This window comes from Tripterygium wilfordii, chromosome 21 (assembly GCF_013401445.1).
Source record: "Tripterygium wilfordii isolate XIE 37 chromosome 21, ASM1340144v1, whole genome shotgun sequence".
Classification (NCBI taxonomy): Eukaryota; Viridiplantae; Streptophyta; class Magnoliopsida; order Celastrales; family Celastraceae; genus Tripterygium; species Tripterygium wilfordii.
In genome coordinates this window covers 1102885-1126530 of record NC_052252.1, presented here as the reverse complement: position 1 = coordinate 1126530, position 23646 = coordinate 1102885, and the positions used below count along the sequence as shown (strand labels likewise).

Here is a 23646-nt window from a genome sequence, read left to right as displayed (position 1 = left end):
ATATATATCAGATCCATCTGGAGTTGAATCCACACTCGTGAGCTGTTGCCATGAAAACTATATATTGTGCACATCTGTGAGATATGAAAGAGAACATCATATTTGCTATTCTTGTTCTCATTATTAAACAAAGTGCAGATAAATTACAAATCATACCCATCAAAAGGCCCAAACTTGAATCTCATCCATATTCACAAACTTTACCTAAATCTCACAAACTTAGGATCTCACACCTTTATTAGGCCATGGACTCTAATTGATCTCTGAAAACCTTCAACATGTCATAGAATGTAACAATACCAATCAAACTACCATCATCTTCAATGACCCAAACATAGTTCACTCTATGTGCAATTGCTTGGATCATCACTGCCACAAGTGAGCTTCTTGGGTTACAAACTATTGCTTCTGCTCTTCTAACCATTCTGGCTGAGTAACTCAAAGACCTATTGTACTTCCCCGATCTAATCACTCCACCATTGCTTGATTCTTCATCAGAAGACGCTAATGGTAAGTTCGGAGAAGATGGGGGGGTTATTGAGAATTCTTCAAGCATTCTCCCCAAACCTCTCTTCTTCAACCTTTCCTTCACTACCTTGACAAGGTCCTCTGGAGGTCCACCACAGTCAATGTAGGCCATTAAGTCCCCTGTAGACAGTGTTGTCAATGCAGCTGCCACTGTCTCGTCGCAGCATGCTAGTGTGGATGGAGAAATCTCACCGATTAGGATCCCTTCAGGATCAATTATGGCAACAGATGTTTGGCTTGACAATGAACGAGAGATTGGTCCATTTGCTTCTGAGGCAGGGGAATGATAGTGGATTGTTATAATGTCAGTGCTGATAATGTTGAGAGACTCAATTGAAAGTGCGGGGATTGGTGAGAAGAGACCAATTGAGCTTAAGAGGAACCGCATCATGTCTTCTTGTGTTAGCCAGCAATATTCGCGGCCTCCATGGATGGTCTGTAAGAGCTTCTGTTGGTGGTTAACTCTTCTTCTGGTCTTGATTGGGACCACCAGGTTTTGAGCTCCTTTGAGGATCAAATCAATTGCTTCTAATAAGCTGAAATTGAATCAAACCCAACATTTAATTAATTGAATTGATTGTATAAACAGAACCCAAATCTCAAATTGAAGCAAAAATTGTAAGAATCAACAGAAACCCTCATATAGTCATATGGAAGAAGCTAAGAACTTGATTTATATAAAACCACAAATCTCAAAGAACTTGCATGAACAAAAATCAATTGCTTCAAGTAAGCTAATTGATTCTCTAAACAAAACCCAAATCTCATTTTGAGGCCAAAATTGAAAAAAAATAAATCATATGTATTAAACCCAACACTGAATCAATCAAAATCATAGCATAAACAAAAACCCAAATCTCAAAAACCTTACATTTTTGCAAAAAAATTGAAAGAATCGACACAAACCCACAAAGTGAATTAGCAACTTCCAAGATTTGAAGAAATTCTCAATACCTTGAAGAGGGTTCGATGTGCATGACAAGTCCAGGAGCTTCAGGCATTAGAATAGAGACAAGCGATTTGAGAGCCAGAGAAGGAGACAACAAGTTCTCCTCTTGTGACAAATAACAAATCACATCAACCATACAAATCTTTCCAACACACTGACACTCCTCTTCTTCATTCAATCCACCACCACTGCAACTCCAGACGCTGATGAAGTTGTCTTCGGAGCTCTTGAGAGCCAATAAGGCGTCGGCGACCGTGGCAGTGACAGAGAGAGACCTCAGTGCGGGTTTTCCCAGACAGAGGTCAGACACTACATGTGATAGCAATCTCTCTGCCATGCAAGACTCAAACTTTAAACAAAACCCAAAACGCTACTGTGGGTCTGAGCTGGGGCGGTTGTGGTGCACTGGTGGAAGTGGCGAACTGGCGGTAGAGGGATTTATAGAGAGATACAGCCATACAGGTAACGGTAGTATGTAGTCTGTACTAAATTAACTAATATAAAATAATATAAAAGGTGTGCGACCCATTTTGTTGGTATATTATAATTATTTAATTCACATTTACTACCTACACACAAAAAAAAAGTACATCATGAGAGAAAAAAAAAATTTCCTCTCAACCAACTCGATCATAATCCTAGTGATTAATCAAAATAAGATTAATAAGTTAAAAATTTAAGGGTTAGAGTTTAGAAAGGAACTCATGTTTAATCACTTTGTGATAACATAATTGGTCATCTCTCCGAACTTAGAACGTATAGAATCTCGTCTCATCCGAAATAGAAAGTTTGATTCTAAGTTGGCGTAAGTATTTTTAAATAATTTGCATTGATTAAAAAAGGACATGTCGTCTGAATTGTTCTCAGTTAAGAAAAAAAGTAACTCAGACTAACGTATATATTGATGACATCCTTCAAGTATCCTAATAATGATAAAAAAAGTGTGTGAAAAATGGAATGTCTCACTCACACTCACTCATCTTACCTAATCAATACAATTAATTTTTTCAACAACTTCACCATTTAATAAAATATGTTGAGCGAGATGGTCTAATTAATGATAGTGGATATTGGACTATTGTATGTTCTTTTTGGCATTGGACTATTGTGATTGAAGAAATTAGTGCATTGAATGATTGTACTTTAAGAGAGGTTAATTAGAATATTCGAGTTTAAATGAGAAAAAAACTCTCTGTCTACAATCACCCGCCGCCTCCTCTTTCAAGTTTGGACAGGAGGAAACGACGCTTTCTTTCACCACCTCCTCTCCTCTCCTCTCCTTTCCTCCAATACATTTTTCATGTTTTTCTTTGATTCTTTGTTTCAATAATATAGGCAGACGGTGGAATTCTCTCCCAGATTTTTATTTGAGAGATAACTTGATTTCAAGACCGGTGTATGATCAGAAAATCATTAACACGTTTTGGATTTCAAGCTTCAAGTATCGATAGGCATGCTTTTGATGGATCTAGATCTACTTTCAAATCTATTTGGTAGATTGTTCAAATGGCTAGAACTGTTCCTCTCAAATTGTTTTTTAAATGTTTTTTTTTTGTTTAATATGACATAGTCCGGTGTGCTCTAATTATTTTTCTTGTTTATTTGTTTAGTTTACTCGGGTATATTCCGATGTCGTTTGTAATCCAATGTTCTATCGATGTAATAAAGTCTTTATTTGAAGTTTTTAGATGTAATCCATTTTTTATGGTAGCTCGAGTACCTATGGACCTTAAATTCTCTTACCTAAGTTATTGGGTAGATGAATACAAATCCAAATTTGTGACCTTCTAACAAAAGAGGGCAATTAGGTTCATTTATTAGGAGCTTTTATGTCCTTTTCTCATATTTTTAATCCTATAGTCTCAAATGAAGTTCCTTTTGATGTTACAACATAGCCAAATAAGTCCACTAGTGAAAGGTAATTTTCTTAGGTTGGGTATAAAGATAATTCATTGTATATCATATCATGAAAGTTTTTGTTGCTTGCTTTCCCATTATTAACAAAAGAAAAGAAAAGAAATCAAGCATTCTAAATGAAGGCCAAGCACTCTCTAATAATCTTGATATGCCCAACATGTTTTTTTTAGTCGAGAATAACATTATATAAGTTTTATCTTTTGGACATTCGATATGGGACAAACTCTAGATGTTAGGTCTTTGTGCACATAAGTTTTTCACCTGACGACATGGTAAGTTTAGCCAAGAACCAACTCGTGGCTACAAGAATATTACTCCCAATAAGAGTTGAACTCAGGGCCTTTCGAGTCTATACAATTTGATTTCATAGAGATTCTCCACTAGGCTCTCACTCAGATGGTTGTGCCCTACATCAACATTAAGCATATAAACATTAAACACATCATCCATACAAGTTGGTATAATAATATGTAATGTCACTCTACTTTCTGATTGATAGTGAAAATCAACCACTCACTCCATAGATGTTGGAACATTAACCCATAACAACCACAACCCTTTTTCAAAGTCATTTCATGTGGAGTTATGATTAATTGGAAGTCACATGCATTTAAATCTCCATCAATCACACATTTTAAAAGAGAAAAACAGATCTTCACAATGTTGTGAACCATACATAAGTCTATTTACAATTTAATTGAGAAATGTGTCACTTGCATCTTCTCATAATTCATGGAAGAACCAATTATAATTTAGAAGACAAGGCATGATACCCCATAGAAGTCATTATTTCTCTTTACTTTATTGAATGACATCTTAAAGTTTCTTTTTTATCCCTTGTGTTTAAATCTTACATAAGCTAATAATGATGTTACTTGTATATGGAAATTTCAGATACTATAAAACACATGTGAATTGTCTGTCATGTATATCTGTTGTAGCAGAGAAAATTATTGTCAAATCAACAAGCTAATTTATTGAAAATAAAGGTAATTAATTAGAAGATATTTTAGATAAATAAAAGAAAAGGTGCAACTAGTTTCATGAGAGAACCATTATTATTCTTAGAAATACAAAATATCTCACATCGATTAGGTTAGGCGAGAGTCACCAATGTGATTTATAAATTTAAGTCCAACTCATCTCATGGTAGATGACTTTTTAAGGATAAAACCATGTGGACCTTAAAACGGCCCATTCATACGAGTTGCAAGATGGGCTCCAAATCATCACTTGGGCTGGACTTTGAGTAACTTTAGTTAGGCCCATTATGATGATTCGAAAGCTACCTTGTTCCGTGAGACAGGAGATGGCAGACGACCGTTACTTCCCAAGTGAAATGCCAAAATTTGCACCTGAAACCACGGAGGACGAAGGAACCAGTGATAGAGCCAGAGATTCACTCACTAAGCTGCTTCATCTTCCCTACAAAACACTCATCGGAGTTGGAGCTAAAAGAAACATTACTCACTACTCACTCATATACTTGACTTCCATTGCATCATCTGTTAGTTGCTTTTGATATTCTGTCGAATTCTAAACTATGGTGGTTTTGTTTGAGCGATCTTGAATAATGAGTTTTGGGTTTAGATTCTTTAGAATTTTGTGTTTATCAGTGCCCAGCGATTGGGTTTTGGGGGGGTTTTGATGTAATTTGAGATTCTCTATTTGAAAAATTGGCAGTAAAAGTTGTGTCTTTTTTGTTCCAGGTGACGAAGGAGACATGGGTATTGAGTAGAAAAGTTACTGGGGCTCTTGGGACAGCTAGTTTGTTGTTCTAGGTTTATCATATTACCAAGAATGAAGGTGATCTTAAAGTGTGCTCTGAGATTGTTAGGGCTTGTGATTATGCTTCTAGAGACTCTGGGTACTTTCTCTATCTCTTCCCTGATAAATGGTTGCAAGATAAATCTAGCTCAAATTGGTTGTCCAGCTAAATTGGTTTTTTGGATTCAGCGCACGAGTACGAAAACCTAAAAATTCACTTGTATTTGCATGAAGTTATATCCATATGTTAGGACTCAAGACTGCTATAACTGGTTAGGAATTGTAAGCTCTCATTTTTTGTTCTACCTTCGGCTGAAAAATGAGCAATTGGGTTAACTATGAATTTGTGTTTAAGATGAGTAATGTTTAAATTAATGGAAATATAGTAGACCCACATAGGACTTGGCCGCTAGCTTGTGTAATTTAGGACTCCGTACTTCAGCTGATGGCTCAAATGAAATAATTTGGCATTTGGAAAAGCTTATATATGAAGGGAAGATGCAAGGAGATGATAGCCAATATTCGCTGTTTGAGGGCGTTGGAGCAATGGCATATCTTTTCCTAGACATGATCGAACCATCTGAGGCAAGGTTTCCTGCTTACGAACTTTAACTGTTTCAGATGTAATGATCTACAGAAAATGTAGCTTATTTCTGTAGCTTATCTTTACTTGACTCTGCTTCTTTATTGTAACTTCTGTTGATACATGATGGTTTCATGATCAAGTACCAGGTACATAGAGAAGGTTTAAGAAAGCATCTGAAATTCTGAACTTGTCATTCTTTTGAGATTCCAATATAGTGAGAGTAATCTTATTGTCAATTGAAAGTTGAAACTTTCAGAACTCATCTACCCTACAGAAACCTTTTTTACAAAAAAACACAGCACTCTAACCCAGAATGGGACTCGATTCTTCAGCCGATACTAATATCTCCCGCAGCATATGATGCAGTTGCCTTAGTCTTTGAGGTTTATGAAATTAGGCCAAGCCGACAAGTTTCTCACTGATCTCCCATACTTTACGAGCCTTCTCTGGATCACTAGCTTCTTGAGACAATTGATTCTCAAATGAAGCAGAGGCCTTGTTCCAGCTCCAGTAAACTCCAGATTTTGTCAAGCTAGGATCACTCACAACCTAACCATTGCACAACAACTCATATTAATGCACAATACAGAAAGCATAAATATATTCAGTTCAATTTCTATGCTCATATGTTGGTTTTTACCTGTGCAAGTCTTTTTCCAGATTCCTCTTCAGAGACATAGCCCTTGGTGATGTACTTCTGGAATGGAGGGAAAAGAATCCTGAACAAGGGTATGTGCTCCCGGAACAAGCCGGTCGTGGCAATGCAGCCCGGATAAAGAGATGCAAATGTGATACCAGTTTCCTCGTGGAACCTCCTGTGGAACTCTTGCATTGTCAGCATGTTGCAGACTTTACTGTCCTTGTAAGCCTTGGCACCATCGAAATTTCCACCATCAACCATAGCAGAGCTGTTTAGCCCATTCAAGCCTCCTGCAAGCCCCCTCATGTCCCCAAGATTTGCCTTTGGAGGTACATTGCCAGCCAAAGTGTTTGTGTTCCCTACAATTCAAGAGACTACATTGATCACTCACACATCTTGTAAATTTGAAGGCAATGCAGCTATATCTCAAGTACCTGTAATCGAGCCGACAATGATGAGACGCCTTGATGGATAATCCGATTTGTTCAAGTCCTCGAGCAGCAGCCGCGAAAGGAGGAAGTGACCAAGATGGTTAGTTCCAACACTTAGCTCAAATCCTTCGGCAGTGAATGCAGGTTCATTGGCAGTTGGCTGGTAAACAGCAGCATTGCACACCAAAGCATCAAGTGGCCTCCCAGATCGCCTGAAGCTATCAACAAATTGGCGAACGCTGTCAAGGGATGCAAGATCCAAATGCATAATGGTATAGTTTTCTTTGGGCATGCCAGCAGCCTTGGCGGCTCTCTCGGCCTTCAGGAAGTCCCTGCAAGCCATGATCACATCCCATTTTCCACTTTCAGCAAGAGCCTTTGCTGTGGCTAGACCTAAACCAGAAGAGGCACCAGTGATCACAACACTGCCCTTTCTTAAGGTTTTCTTCCTTTCAGGAGCACTCATGTTGACCGCTGGAGTTGTTGTAGCCATTGTTTGGGCTCTGACAGCTCCATTTCTTCTGTTAAATCCCCCCTGCAATGTGAAGTCCCCATTATTACAATTCTTTAAAGGTGTTTCGTTACCAATTAACATCAATGTAGTGAGGGGATTCAATTACCTTGCATCTCAATGCAGATGAGGTAAAGTCAGCTTTGACATGCTCTGAGAGTGAAAATCCAAAGAGACTTGAGTCCTTAAAGGCTGCACCACACTTGCCCTGGAATAACAAAATTTTCTGATATTAGTAACCAAAGCTTCTGTGATCATTGACTTAAGAATAAACCCAGAACTTCAATTTCAAAACCAAGAACAAAGAACAAACCTCTTTGGGGATGGAGAAGGAAGAGGCAACCAAAGAAGCAGCTTGGAGAGCCATTTTTCACTTATAGGTTAAAACCCACTAAACCACTGTGAAATGGTCTGTTTTGGGAGTACCAAATGGATATTTTCCAATTGAAAAAGATATTAGTTTTTTTTTTGTATGGAAAAAGATATTAGTTATGAAGATATGAGCATGAACATATATAGGTGTAAGAGGTGGTGAATACAGGACAAGATAAATGTTATGGGATATGTGTGGGGCATGGAGGATAAGATAATTTTAGCAGAAGATAGTTCTCTGCCATATCATCTACAAGCAACCAATGAGGATTTGAGTTTTGGATTTCCTAAGATATTTTTTTTATGTATTTTAATGACCTTGGTAGGGGTATTTTGGTATGAAAACAAAAAACTTCCACTTCAATTATGGGCTCCTGTCATATAGTTTAAAAGGATTGAAGGACTTTGGCTAGCCTTGCTTTAATTGATTAATTGGTTGAAACCTTGAAGGATAATTCTGCCAATGAAGGTATGGTGCCCCCAGTTCGGATGACTGTCATTATGGGTTGCATGTCGATGTTAAGTTGCTTCAGGGCCAACAGAAAGCCCAAAGAAATTGTCTGTTGAGCTCTGTTGGGCGGCTTAAAGCCCATTCACATGCCCTTCGGCTTCGGATGAGGTGGGCATAAACATCATGCCACCAGAATTGTCCACACCAAACCGATAATTGAGAAGACTTGGCCAAAACCCATGTGAGTAGGGACACAGATGTGGGTCAAAACCAACGAAACTAAGATTCCACAATAAAATATCCTAGTTGGTTGCCATCATTTTTCTGTAGCTTCTGCTCAGTCAATGGCTTCAAATTCCTACAATCTCAAATGGTGATGCTTTCAAACCAAAAACAGATCATACAATCAATACTGCTTTACTCTAACTGTAAAACAAACATTTTACCTGAATACATCAAATGCTTGATGAACTTGACAGGGTTTACAAAAATGATTGGTAAAAAATAATTTCATTTTGATCCGATAAGCTTTTCCCATGCTCATAACTCTACAATTCCCGATCAATCGGTTTCTAAATTCAGTGTAGTTCACTTTTTTTCCTTGACAAATCTATACCTGGAAACAAAAAAAAAAAAAAACTGAAACTAATATTACATATCTCACTGGATATTTATGTACACATTTAACCAAGGTGTCAATGATCTGCAACTGCAATAGCCAACGCGCGAGGCTTCTGGGTTTTTGTGGCTGCTTATATCCGAATTGGCAATCCGAAATTTTGAAAAGTTCTAAGTTCCCCTCGAAGACCAGCAGTTACAATTACCATACCCCAAGCTGACATGTTTTGGTTTACCCCATTCCAGAGATCATGGATGGCATGACGAGGGCTACGGTTCTTAGAAGCCAGAAGGAGTTTTTCCTCGGGCCATGTTGCCGAGATTCTATCAAAGAAGTAACCATTAGTTGCACTGGATATTATTCCATTTAGTGGGCTGTTGGTGCACCCGGAAGTTGACCAAGAATTAATATCCTCAGCAGGGGTGGGAGGATGGTTGGCTGTAGAAACCTCGTCAAGGTTGTTTTCAAGCACGCAGTGATCTGCAGAATAAATGCCATGTAATCCCCATGAGTCACCTATCCCAGGCCATGGGACAGCCACTGATACATCTTGACAATGGAAATGCTCGTATGAGCGAGTGACTGTGACACCTTTGCTTCTGCTAGGTCGAGAATCGGCTTCATGTTTCCACACATAGACATGAGAATCCTCACTGGCGGAGACCACATATTTTCCATTAGCTGTCATGGATGCCGAGATTTGGCTGTTGGTGTTGCGAAACCCTGTCAAAGAACCAAAGTGAAACTCAATTGTCAAAATGGCAAATGACCATTAATGGATATTAATACTAGGATATTGTGTCAGAGTACACGGTATTCAACAATAAAAAAAGAAAGACATGCGCCATGATTAACTCCAATTGTGACCTAGAAACTTACACTGGTTTATGCTAAACTATCAAGGCATCCTGTGATTTAAATGAATCCATATCACAACATCACCACAAATTGCCAGACATTCCATAAATTTTACTTGCTCTTAATGTATTCTCTCATTTCCTTCTTAATGAAGAGAGGAGGGAGAGAAGGAGAGAGAAAGAGAGATGACAAAATAAATAAATAATTCAAGTGCTGCCCTGGCAGCTGAACATTTAGATTATTTTACATATCCTTGTAATCCAGAGCTTAATTTCCTTGACCTCACCTCACCTAATGCCCCACATAAGGGTAGAGCCATTAGGGATTGAACAAGCAAATATGCCTGCCCAAAATGGTAATGAGCTGCAGTAACCCTGATTCTAGGTGAAGAGGAAACTCAATTAAAACTCATTTAAAATAAACAAATCTAACGATCCTTTTTTTATTTTAAAGCCAGGAAAACCTCACCACTCAACAGCTTCCTTAAGGAGAAACCATTTCAATGGTAACTTGACCATCCACAGGGAGTAGTCATAAATTTATAAGGCTTACTACAAAAGGAGCATGAGGTAGCCTACTGGTGGCCTTGCTCCTTATAACTTGCACGAGAACAAGGTTCGATTACCCCTATCTCAAAGAATAACCCCATAACTTATCCAAAAAAAGGCTAATTACATTCTGCATTTTTCATAAGTCAACCACCAGGAAAAAACAAGATCAACCTTTTTAAGCACTGATGCATGCAGTGAAGAATAACTGAAGACAACAAAAGAAATGGAGAAACCCAGTGTAAAGTATTGCTGATGTTACCACTTAAAACTTGATGTTCAGTTTCTCTCATAACAAGGGGAAGAACATAGTCACACTTAGTTCATGGCTGTGAAGCACAATAGAACACATGCACGAAAATACTCTTTGTATCCTTACCCTTGAACTTGTGGACCAAATCATCACCATCAACTACCCGTATTCGTGAATCTGCAGATGTTATAAGCACTTCTGATGTACTTCCGGGTGCAAACTGTTTAGTGTAACATATAAGAAGCTGAAAATCAAGCAAAATATCAACATAAAAGAAAACATACAGCAAGAAAAGTACCTGGAAACCTGTGATTTTCTTCTGATGAGATTTCCTCTTCTTGATCTGCAGATTTATTTGACATTTTTGCTGCAACTTATTTTCTGAAGAGGATATGCAAACACACAAAAGGAATTTTGCCACTCAGCAGATCATTAACTTCAACAATCGGGAGGGAAAAAGAAAACAGACACTATCGTCAAATTGTACCAGAAGTATTATACAACCTACAGCTTCCCTTGTATGATCCGACAAGAGCACCCTTCATTAATCAACAAAAATTGATTCAGCCACAGATAGATTTTGCATATTACATGAAGACAATAAGCATAATAACACTAGCCGAACCTGCCCATCTGGAGTATAGCAAGCAGAAGTGACCATCTCATGCAGGTCATTCCAATCAACAACTTGACGATCAGGAATGCTCCAAATGCGAACTTTTGCATCAAGGGATCCACTAATGAAGTATCTATCATCAACAGGATTAAACTGGATGCAAGTTACTGTGTCAAGAATGATCAAAACAACCAAGTTTCATTAGCAATTGCAAACATCTTAATACCTTAGAAATGGGTCATAAAAAGATGTGGCGAAAAGGTTGCTGCCAAAGAATTCAATAATAATACACTGTAATGGTCTATAAAATGGTTTAGCAGTACTGAATTGGTCCATGACTAGTGAACTTAAATTTTACTCAAAGCAGTCAGATGAAAATTGATGCTTTTTTTTTTGTCAGTTCTCAATTCTGAAGACATTAAATAAACAGATTTCCATTTTACACATTTTAGGTGACATAATTTAAATCCAAGAGAGAATTATGGCCCTACAAAATATGAGAAACATTAACTTACCATAATCACTGTGTGAAAATATTTTCAAACAAGTACGGCTAGACAAGTGCCACAATCGCACAGTTTTATCCATTGACGAAGAGAGCAAATGCTGAGGAAAGAAAAGAAGGAATTAGAAAGAGAATAAATACAACAAGACATAGAGCTCAACATCGTAACCATGAGTTAATTCTTTCAAAAGGCAAGCATATTCAATTTTGAAGAAGCCTGAAAGTAAGACTCAAGTAAAGGCTTCTGAAAAATATTAAAACCCTCCAGTGCAGTATGAATCACAAATCTCTGATCCTCATACCATTTTGGCATGCTTGAAAAGAAATCTGAAACATCTCAAATTTCTCCCAAATGTCAACAAATATCTGAGTCAAATAGTTTTCCCATAGGTTTAAATGAGAATGGCAAATGAATAGCATGCCTAAGATAAAAACGCTGTCAAGAAGGAAAATCTAAAAGAAAAGAATCACCTTTGAAGGTCCCAAGACCCTGTATCACAGAAGGTGAAATTAAGGGCACAGGCTGAGTGAAGCAAGGCCCAAATTAATTTATGAAAAAAATAAAAGCATGCAAGTAGCCTAATCTTACAGACAGTCCTTAATAGGAAGCTAAAGGATATATGTGACCAGCACAATAGTGTTCATCTTCCATCTTCTTTGTTATTTCTTTACGAGTTTGTAGTCTCTTAGACCAGCAGCGTGGTCCCTAAGATCCCCTAGGTGAACAAAAACCTCTAAGGTTTGTAATGCTTACCTTTCTTTTTTTGGGAGTCTTAGCTTCTTCAGTTGGCAAGGTTCCATAAAGCCTCTTACAATTTTCTACATCTTTAGTTTTGAAATAAAGACTAAAAGATGGACCATCTACAAACCAACTGCATTTTTAATTATAACATGGGCCTAATGCAACTACACAGTTATGAATTAAACTTATTACATGGGCCCCATGCAACTGCAGTCTAAAAAAGTCTATTCCCTAAAAATGCCAAACAGACCAAAGAGCACACATGCGTTCACCCAGACCTGAAACACAAGGCACTAAGGGTGTGCTTGGATTGAGGGATTTGGGGGAAGGGAAGAGAAGGGAAAGGGAGTTTCCTTCGATATTTTAGAAAAAATTAAGGGGAGGGATTTGAAGAGAATTGGGGAGAAATTTTCATTAAATTTTTTCCAAAATAATTCCTCCCAAAATGGAGTCGTTTGGAGGGAAGGGATGACTAATTAAGTTATTTATAAGTTACAAATCTATTTTACCCTTGTACATAATACTTTAAGATAAAAACAAGGATAAATTAGTAAATTAAACCAATTTTCTTTCCTTTTTTTTTATCTATCCAAACATGAGAGGGGAAAGTATACTTCTCTCCCTTCCCCGTCCCTCCCTTCCCTTCCCTTTCTCTTATCTTCCTTTCACTCTAAGTAAAGTCGCCAATCCTAGAGTAATGCCCCTTCCAAACAACTTAAATTGAACATTTTGCATTATCAATGATTCACAGCTGCACAACTGTTATGGCAATCAAGAGCAATGTCCAACAAAGGAAAAACATTTTCCAAGGCTAAAAAGGAAAAATTATTAATTACTTAAAAACTAGACGCTAGCCCTGAATTCAAGTTAAAAAGTAAACAATTGAAAAATAAGAAAGACTGGAGAAGGAAAATCTAAGGGAGATTTCAGAAACAGAATACAGCGTTTAAAAAGAAGAGGACAAGCAGATGACATAGTGCTCTAGTGAGAGTATAGCGGCAGAAAACACGATTCACTGTTTCACGCAGGCGTAGAGACATTTGAATATTTGATAGCAGCTAAAATGAATCTTCTCTCTTGATAAGGTCCTACAAAGTTCGAATTATTACTACTTACGATGTCTAAGTAAATAAAGCACACAGTAAATAGCAATCTGTTGCCTAGATGGGAAAGAGAGGAACAATGGAGTCTTTGAAGACTGAGAAACTTCTTTTGTCACTAATAGATAATTGGCTTAGTACTGTAAAACTTTCGATTAATGCTTCTGAAGGAATTTCTTTGATAGCATAGGAATGATGCGCACCTTATCATTTATGCATAGGAAAACCTAAATAACTTACATTAACTAAGACATGGAATGAAATTAAGCTACATTAGAATGCTTAAATATAAAAGGCATAAAAGAAAGAGATGAAAAATATTTCACATTCGCAATCACTGGACAAGTAAGGAATATGATACGTGGCATTGTTCTGACAAGTGAAATCCAACAAATCCAACTAATCAGCATGTAAAGATGCATAAAGATGCATAAAGATATAATAAGAAATACATGCCAAAAGAACAAATGGAATGGTAACTCACAAACCTGAGACTTGGACCATGACAGGTCAAGAACATCGTCCAGATGTCCTTGGAATGAGCAAATGGGTTTATCTGAAAGCGCAAAGACATTGTCAGGAACAAAAATATGGTCCAAGCTCAATGATTTCCGGCTTATAGATGTCCTCCCTCTTCTCTTCTTCCCAAGATGACTGTCCACCGTCGGTGACAATGAACTAGGTTCTGGGGACCCATTGGCCATTAGCAAAATGTTCAAATTCCCGTCCTCAGGCTTCTCCATTAACAATTCCCCTTTTCTCTCCGACTCCACAACCTGCCAAACATGAATGACACAATCCTCACCTGCACTCGCAAGATACCTCCCATCTAAACTAAACTTAATGCTCCATATGGACCCATTATGGGCTTGAATCTCCTGACTCTTGTACAATGCAGTGAACTCCTTACTTGACTTCCCATACTGCCGCACCTTAACTCTCTCAGGCCCATTGAAGGAAACATCCTGGCTATCATCAGTTGCTGAGCTTGACCTCCTACCACCCTTCTCCGACGAGGTATCCCTCTCATCACTGCTTCTCCCCTCCTTAAGATTGGTCATGCTACTCGCAACATTTTTTATACTCCTAAACCAACTGCCCTTCTTTTTCGACATAGAAATGCTATCAATACCATTGTTTGCTTTCAAATCGAGATTTTCCATATGACCCTCTTCCACATTCTGCCTCCTCATTAGCTCTTGCACAATTGGTGAAGTCCCCATACTCATCTCAAACTCTTCTATAGTCAGTTGCCTCCCAGTCGCCACTTCCTTCAACTTGTTCCAAGTCCCATCCTCTCTGATCTCATTCACCACAAACTCCTTCCCATTGTCAAGATTTTTTATAGTGCACATTTCACTACCAACCCCACCACCATTTCCATTGCAGTCCAATTCCCCAACAGGATCTCTGAATCCGTCATAACATCCTAAATTCCCATTAGAACTTGTGGAATCTGGCCGAATCTTCCTCCCACTAGGTGGCTTATTCAGCAAAGAGGCACTCGTAACAACGGCAACAGGAAAAGATCCCTTACTTTTGTTAAAACCTCCCCCCGAATTACCGATACCTTTATTATTATCATCAACTCCAACAACATTGTTGCCGTTGTTGTTATCACGGTCACAACTACTATTTACAAACTCAACATTACAAGAAGAGGTATTGTAACAAAGAATTGACGGAGAACAACCAGAAAAATCAGACTTATCATCGTAACCGTCGGATTTCGATCGGACTATCCCCGACGGATCCCTCAGCCGATCCGACTTCACCGATCGTGTAAAATCAACCAACTGTCCCGATTCTCGCGCTGGTTTAGACCGAGACAACGCCGGGTCCCCACTAAGGCCCATGTCGCGGAGCAAACATAGGCGGCGCTCGGAAATGGAAGCAGGTTGAGAGATCCAGATGTCATACTTGGTGGCGGCAATGCGGGGAAATCTTGGGATGGGAAAAGCAGATGAAGACGAGGAGTCAGCATCTCCAGAAAGGGAATTCGGATTCGGTTCGGAGTCGGAGTCTGAAGTGGAACAGGAGGTAGAGTTAGAGGAGAGAAGACGATCGAGGGACTCGTAATACCGCTCCTCTTCTTCTTCGTCGCCGTTTAGGCTTATTATTGTCGTGGTCGTCGTGGTCGTTGTTGTTACGCTCATGGTTTCACGGGCATTCCCATTTCAGTGCAAGGAATGCCCTATAAAAACACTCAAAGAGAGAGGAATGAATTCAAAGCAAGAACTGTTTCGCTTCGTTTTGGATTCCTTCGGTTTCGTTTTGGGGGTGCGATCTAGAGAGAGAAAGCGATAGAGAGATCCGATGAGAGAGAAGGAACAGAACCCAATGCTTTGTAGGAGGAGGGAGGGGTTTAGTTTTGGAGTTCGGGGATGTTTTTTTCTTTTGGCCAGCCATTCACACACTCAAACAAAGCAAGAAGAGATTTTTCCTATTTGGATTTACCAAGTTTTTACTATAAAAATAATGTAATTGCCAAAATATTTTTTTTTTTGTAAACCAAAACTAGAGCGGTCCAATTTTGCCGATCATAATCCAACCGATCAATAACCGAACTCATGGTCGGTTAAAGAATCAACCGATAATCGAAAAAATCTACAATAATCGACTGATCGATCGATTAATTTATGTCAAAAAATCGATCAATTACCGATTGTGGACAGCCCTAATCAAAACGATACCGTACAACTTTTTTTTTTTTACAACATGGGCCTAAACTAACCGCCACATAAAAATTTCTCATTTGACAACATTATGAATTTGACCAAAATCTAATGCGTGGCTACAAGGGTATTACTCACAATTCCTCAATTTGTACACAATTTTTTTTTTTTGCGAGATTAATTATTTCATTACAATTTCATTAATTGCAAAATACAATCAACAATAACAAGCTTTTACATTTGAAAAATTCCAAAAAAAAAAAAACAGAGAGAAGCAAATCATGATTTATAACATTCACTAATGACTCCTACCTTCAAAAGAAACAAGTAGAAATATACATTATAGAGATGGGCAAAAATTATCATCTATAGATTTTGCTTTATAGGTTTGTTTCTTTTGTATCCAATAGTTATTGGTCTAAAAAGAAGAAACAATGAGAATTGTTTTAAATTCTTGTGTTGGGTTGTAAGGAGGAAGCCACCTCCTTTTGATTTCACAAAAGAACAATGCTTTTTGGTTCAAAGTAAAAACTTTATCAACCATACAATTTTGTTGAATAGTACTTATTTTCACATTAATACTAAAAATGGGCTTGGACTTAACATGAAGGCTATCTAGTATTGGGCCAAAAAGCCCAATTATACTACATGCCATAAAAAAAGTACAGCTGAACTGGTACAACTACCTACTGTCCTTAGCACATGGTGTCCAGCCCATTACTGTTAAGTGAAGTTGACACACCATTGTTAACTTCAACTACTTCTTTTGGGACCATTTTGTGTTCAATGCCCTGCCACAAACTCTAATAGAGGCATGTGTTGCATTTTCTTTCTATATACACAAGTTGGAGCTACTACTACTTTCTATAATAGAGTTATGTGTAAGCTCTACATCACGAGTCCGCACAAATTTATTACTCATAAGCAGTCGTCATTGATTCTTAAGACCATAAAAATGTATTTACAATGTAAGAGAAGCTGAGTTTTGTTTATAAACTAATCGGAAGGGTTATTATGCCAAACCGACATGAGATTTATAACCTAGACAACTTGTGAGTATATGATTATTGTTTAGCCAAGCATAGTAATGATCCCTCATGGAGGAGTTTGCCAATTTTTGACAATAAATGGTAGGTCAGTACTTGTTTTAGGCCCCTAATAATTAATTTCCACAGCATAAGTCTTAAGGCTATGCCCCTAGTGGCAGGCTGTAGATTAGATTGACAAGAAGTAAAAAACAAAACAAAAGAAGTCAAAAATAAGATACTAATTTGGACTTTTGTGCAATTACACCCCCTTGAAATAAATATCTTTCCATACACGTTTTGTTGTTTGATTGAAATTGCTTAGGATATTAAAAACAAAAATATAAAACATTAGAGGTTAATGTCGGGGCTGTCTGTCATATGCTTCTACACATATGATTAGAAAAGTATGAAAAATTTTGAATAATTAACATATACAAGCTTGTATATTTAACATTCGATAGGGGTTTAAGCTCAGACAATCAGATCCGCAAACACAAAAATTTCTCACCTGACGATATGACAAGTTAAGTCAAGGACCAACGCATGCCATGAGTTGCATTGATACGTGACAAGACTCTCTCTCTCCACCATCTCAATAAGTGAAGTGAACATGCTTAAGACTCTATAATTCTAATTAATTAATCACACAAAAAAAAGGGTATTCGATCTTTCAATAGAGCCAAAAGCCATTACAACTCAATTCTTGCACATGAAGGGTTTGTAGAGAGCTCATGAAGCACACCACAAGAATCTTCACAAAAATGTGTCAAGAAGAAGAAGCAAAGAAATTAAGAAGAGAGGGTTAGTCGGTGGCCTAGAAAAGCACCATATACTCATAATATAGGAATTGAAGAGATCAGATTGTTTGAATAGGTTGCGATCATAATGCGTATGTTTTGCAAATATTGTCTGTGAATAGAGAGAAATATTTGAGGTTGAATTTTTCACTTTGTAGTACTATGTGTTGGGCCATATTTAGATGCACTATACCTAGCTATCTATGTGAGCATGCACTGGATGTAAATAAATTCAATGCTGAATTAATATGCTTCCAATTTCATGGTACTCTTAGAGTTTTTTTTTTTTCCCCCTCTTTTGTTGTAATTAAAAAACCATGCAAGTGCATTGTTTACTGTTAAGATTGGTTACTTTACTATTTAAAAAATTATTGGTTTTCAGTGTTTGGGTTGGATTTTGTAATATGGTATCGAAGCAAAGACTCGATCCATTAGGACATGACTTCTACATGTCCATTTGTTGGGTATGACATAACTCAATTTACAAGTATAGAAATGTGAAAATTTTATCTCACATCGGATTGTCATAACCCAACCAAGTGACATACAAATAAAGATTCAACCTCTCTCACATAACCAACGCGTTTTCTGAATTTAAAAACCAAAGCAGTGTGGGTCAATATTGATTTGTAGTGTTTAGGCTAGATGTTTGGCATAGGGTATTGGGCAAATGTTGGGGAAGACCCTAGAACACCTCTTGACACACATTTTTTGAACCTCCTAAATGAACAATTGAGAGGGTTTTTGACCACTTTTTAACTCTTTAAATTACATGCAACTCCTCAAAAACTCAACTTGCTTCGAAACAAATATTGTTTCAACTTTCTACGTCTCGAACTAACCATCCCCAACCCAACACGTTCAAACCTCCCCTGAAGGCAACTTCCAAGAAAGGCTTGAACTCAGGTCAATGGGTAGTCATTGCGATTTCTGATAAATTCATTAGAGATTTATCCATATAAAATTTGACTCAACAGAGCTCTTTTTATCCTGGTATTACTAATTAGTTATATACTTATATGTGATCACATTTTCATATGATAAATATTGTCAAGGACCCAGTCAGGCAATGTCATAACTCTGACTTTGGTTTTATACTCATTATTATATAATTATTTTTCTTATATAACGAAGCTGCCAATATATTATGACGAGGCATATGTGTGTGTGTGTGTGTGAGAGAGAGAGAGAGATAAGGTAAAGCCAATGATATGTAGGGTTGTTCTCGTCCTTTTCTATTCTTTTAAATAAATTATGTATATTATATATTTTTTGGGTTAAAGAGAAAAATATGATTTCTCCTATCAAAAGAACAAAATTAAATTAAAAAAATAAAAAGAAAGAAAGAAAAACGAGAAGGTATGGGTGTGTGGGAAGATCCCAATCTTTGTAACCTAGTACTCTAGCACTAGTGCTCTTCTTTGGTTATTGGGTTTTTGAGGAAAACCATGATGATGCATATGAGGTTTCATTTTCAAGGTTTAAACCATAGATAACGAGTCTTGCGAGACACAATCTAGCTAGCTAACTAACTAATAGAGTGGGTGTATCACCCGACTCGAGTGGGCGTGGTTACAATTCTCTACAGTGTCAGGTTTAATGGTGTTGGGTGAGCTATCGAATGGTGAAGGGGCTACGTCTTTTGTCATACATCATTCAGGGGAATATGTGAAATATAAAATATAATAGATCAAACTTTCAAACTGCTAATAGACGTTTTTCCTAGGTTGCACAGGGACGTGGGGTCTTATGGGGGAGTTTGTAGCACCCGACTCGAGTGGACGAGACCAAAAGCGTCTGCAGTGTCAAAGATTGGCAGTGCTAGGCTAGCTACCGTGTGACGAATGAGCTAAGTCTCTTGTCCCACATCTCCAAAGAAATATGTAAAATACATAATATAATAGGTCACTCTCTCAAATTAGTAACAAACGTTTTTCCTAAGCTTAAACTAACATAGGTTGGTGTATATATATATATATTACATGAAATATTATATGTGCTATGTATATAAAAGATTGAGAAGATTAGTTGTATACCCAACATAGTTGTTTTTCAAGAAAAAAGAAACAAACTTTTAAAATGAATTGTATCTACATTAATATCTTAGGCAAGCTTAATTAATTACATATTGCACAAAACAATTGGCATGTCAATGTCATATTGATAGCAATCAAAACAAGTCAAAAAAAGGATTCATAATCACGTGAAGTTGAAACCGTAATAGGGCCATATATATACATATAACTATGTAAGTATCAAAAGTCAAAGGAATTGGACAAATGAGAACATCAATTCATCAAATCTTAGAGATATAACCCCTTCATGGGTCCATTTCTTTTTTGCATGGTTTGTGGTTGGACTGACATCTTTCAATAACCATCCAAAAAAAACAAAAACAAAATAATTAATTTTGGTGCCAAACGTATGGATATCACTCTCTTGCACCAAAAATTCTATCAATAACTAATATTGCTTTGTGCATGCAATCATGAAATTAAATTTTATCCAAATTTTGTGGTGCATGACATTACACGTACATTTTATATCCCCCTCATTCACAAAGGAACAATATTTGATCATTGAAAAAAAAATTCTATCAAGAACTAATATTGCTTTGCTCCTGCATTATTGTTAATAGAGAAAACCCATGTCAATTGGTGGCCAAATCAAGCTTTCTTGTCATCATAAAAGAGAGAGGGAAAAAAAACCAAAAGTGAATGCCAATTATCAAATATCATCTTAATTTTATGTTTTAATATTCTCAAATTTGTAAAGATAAAATCCAATTAGAGCCTTTGAAATTTGATTTATTATTTTAAAAATACCTTCTCATAAATAGATAATTTAACCCCAACGGGTAATAGCCTGATTGGTGAATCTCCCTGGGATCAAATCATATGGACTCGAGAGATACTAAGTTAAATTCCCAATTGGAGTAATACATTTTAAAATGTCTCACATCTTATAAAGGTATTGTCCGTTTTAGATGTGCTAGATCTACATAATTTTTTTTCCTTAAAAGGGGACCTCTATAATTGAGAGGTATTGAATATTAGTTTATAAAACATTTTGTTTTTCCTCAATTTTTCGAGGTGTTCAATATTAATTTATAAATATTTTGTTTCCCTTAATTTTCCGATCTGAAATATTTTATCTTTTAACAAGTTTGGTTGGGTCATGAAAATCATTTTAACAATCATTTTTTCATCACGTACAATCATTAGGCGACATGAATTATATTTTTCTCCCTGCTTATAATTTCATGTTTGGTTGGTCATTCGAGTGATTCCATTAGTTGCACCCCACTTGGTCCATGAAGAGTCACAATATGTATCCTCATCCTTGTACAATGAGAGTTTACTAATTTAAACAATTTAATTTTAATAATTTAAAAGTCTATTGTGGTTGAATATTATGTTTTGGATACTTCATGGTAGAATTTAACCCATTAGATCTCAGTAGTGTGGTGGTACGCTTCAAGATATTAAGCCATGATTCAATTCCTACTGTGAACAATATCTTTGTATCCATACATTGAGTTTTAGCCCAACATACCCTATCGTTAGGTGAGAAACTTCTGTGCGTATGGGTATGACAACCCGAGTTTAGACCCATATCAAATGTCCAAAGATAAGATTAAGAAAATAATCTATCAAGAAAAATCAATTAGCATAATCGTTATACTCGTAAGAGCAATGGTACTGGTCATTCTGAGTGATTCGATTAGTTGCACCCCACTTAGTCTATCAAGAGTCGCAATATGTATCCTCAAGCTTGTACAATGATTTGTGTTGGTTAATGTTCAATCAAATCAAAACCCTATGTGTGTTTATATATATATATATATATATATATATATATATATATATAATTCTTCGTTTGGAAAATATATCATGTATTTGTTAGCAATTTAGCATTAATCTTTCATCATGAAAAAAAATTCATTATATTATTACTTTGGAGGAGTTATTTTAATTAGGTAATTAACATGATGAAACTATTTTTTTCAAAATACCGTACAAAAATATGTTTGCAAGTTGCAGCTGTAATCGAACTTTAAGCAAATATATGCCTAACTCAGCCGATTGCCAATCGAGCCACCTCTCGTTGATATGATGAAACTATTTGAGGTAGATGCTTCAATTTGAATTAATCAATTAAAAAAAAACCCACCTCGGATACCTCTCCACTCTAAATAATTTAACATCTTCCTCTCATTTTGTATTTAAATACTGAATATACTCTAAATCCTCTCTAATTTGACATTAATTAGATATTTCTTTCAATTAAAAATAAAATTATTGGTATAATAATCTCATGCTCACGCCATTTGTATAAAATTATCTAATCTATCTACATCAACATATATTCAGGGTTCATATGATATATATGACTAGCATGGTTTTAAAGTAAGTCAATATATTAAAATTGCAATCAAACTGAGCTGGTATTTGGAGAGAGTAAGAGTAGGATGATCAAACTACATGAAAAATTAATAAAGAGCTAACCAGCAATGCCAAATCAGACATAGCCAAAAGGCCTCCACTACTACTTTGGTACCTAATCATATTTAGGAAATCACCTTTTTTTTTAACCGACAACGATGCCATATAACTTTGTCATTTGGACATCTAATATGGATTTAAAATAGGGTCGTTAGGTCCGCGCGCACAAGAATTTTCCAACTGATGATAAGGTAAGTTGAACCAAAGGTCAACGCATGACCACAAGAGTATTACTATCAATGATTATCGAATTCAGAATCTCTCAAATGCATACGGTTTAGTTTCAGAAAGATTCATCAACTACGCTTGTGACGCAAGTGGCTGTTTAGGAAACCACCTGCCCATTACAGTGTTGTGCTTTTTATGGATGAAATCAAATTAACAATAACAATTAAATTAATATTGCATAAAACTAAATACAAAAAAGAACTCACATACATCAAAACACTTGAATCTAACAAATGTAAACACACCATGTGTCTTGATTCCCAACAGCCTGTTTTAGCTTGAATTTTTCTTCTTTGTTTCAAATTAAAACAAGACACAAAAGGAAAAATGCCATCAATGTACATGCTTTGGCCTGCTTAATATTATTAGATTATAAACTTATTCTCAGATCTTCTGATTGTCATGATCAGTTATGTTGAATAATTAAGCTAATGTGGCTTTAATTTATTTTAATTCTTAATGATGTGTATTTTCATAATTAAGAATTAAAATATATTATTAGATTGTTGAGCATCAAAATATATATATATTTTAACCGTATAGATTCGAAAGGTCTTAAATTTGATTTCCACTGAAAGTTATATTCTTGTGGTCTCGCTCTAGGCTTTGCCCCAACTTATCTTTTCTACAGATGAGAAACTTATGTACGTGCGAGTACTTGTATGGTATTGTTCTCGGTTAAAAAAAAATTGAGTCATGCCATCTATCAAGAAAAATCAATCAGCATAATCATTATATTCAGATCTAAACCTGGGCTTTGGCCATATGACTATCAGATCAACACATGCTCGCTAATTGGGCCGGGTTTTAGAGGGGACAAGAGAATACAACTGGCTTGGGCTGCAATTCCAGAAATGCAGTAACAAATTGTGGATCTTTCATTATTGAAATTCAATCTGTTGGTAGAGATCACTAGTTGGTCTCCTTATCTAAGCCATTGTGTCAAATTGTCAATTGTGGCAGAGGCAAATAGAGCTTTTGCACATTTTCCTGTCCATCTTCTTTCCTTAAAGCAAGGAA

General features: G+C 36.6%; 3 protein-coding genes across 3 annotated transcripts; all 3 read right to left on the bottom strand.

Annotated features, from left to right (window-relative positions):
* Window positions 1-99: 99 nt before the first annotated feature.
* LOC119989802 (CBS domain-containing protein CBSX5-like) lies at window positions 100-1926 on the bottom strand. The gene is made up of 2 exons (XM_038835502.1): window positions 1483-1926; window positions 100-1064 (listed from the first exon to the last, which is right to left on the bottom strand). The coding sequence occupies exons 1-2, from the start codon at window positions 1812-1814 to the stop codon at window positions 239-241; spliced, it is 1158 nt and encodes a 385-aa protein (XP_038691430.1). The 5' UTR covers window positions 1815-1926; the 3' UTR covers window positions 100-238.
* A 3981-nt stretch (window positions 1927-5907) lies between these two features.
* LOC119988722 (protochlorophyllide reductase, chloroplastic-like) lies at window positions 5908-7794 on the bottom strand. The gene is made up of 5 exons (XM_038833873.1): window positions 7643-7794; window positions 7439-7537; window positions 6822-7353; window positions 6388-6746; window positions 5908-6296 (listed from the first exon to the last, which is right to left on the bottom strand). Exons 1-5 carry the CDS (start codon window positions 7694-7696, stop codon window positions 6141-6143), a joined length of 1200 nt encoding a protein of 399 aa, XP_038689801.1. The 5' UTR covers window positions 7697-7794; the 3' UTR covers window positions 5908-6140.
* A 798-nt stretch (window positions 7795-8592) lies between these two features.
* Window positions 8593-15796, bottom strand: LOC119989254 (WD repeat-containing protein 44-like). The gene is made up of 7 exons (XM_038834664.1): window positions 13882-15796; window positions 11562-11652; window positions 11056-11213; window positions 10918-10969; window positions 10729-10811; window positions 10557-10650; window positions 8593-9494 (listed from the first exon to the last, which is right to left on the bottom strand). Exons 1-7 carry the CDS (start codon window positions 15547-15549, stop codon window positions 8905-8907), a joined length of 2736 nt encoding a protein of 911 aa, XP_038690592.1. The 5' UTR covers window positions 15550-15796; the 3' UTR covers window positions 8593-8904.
* Window positions 15797-23646: the final 7850 nt, after the last annotated feature.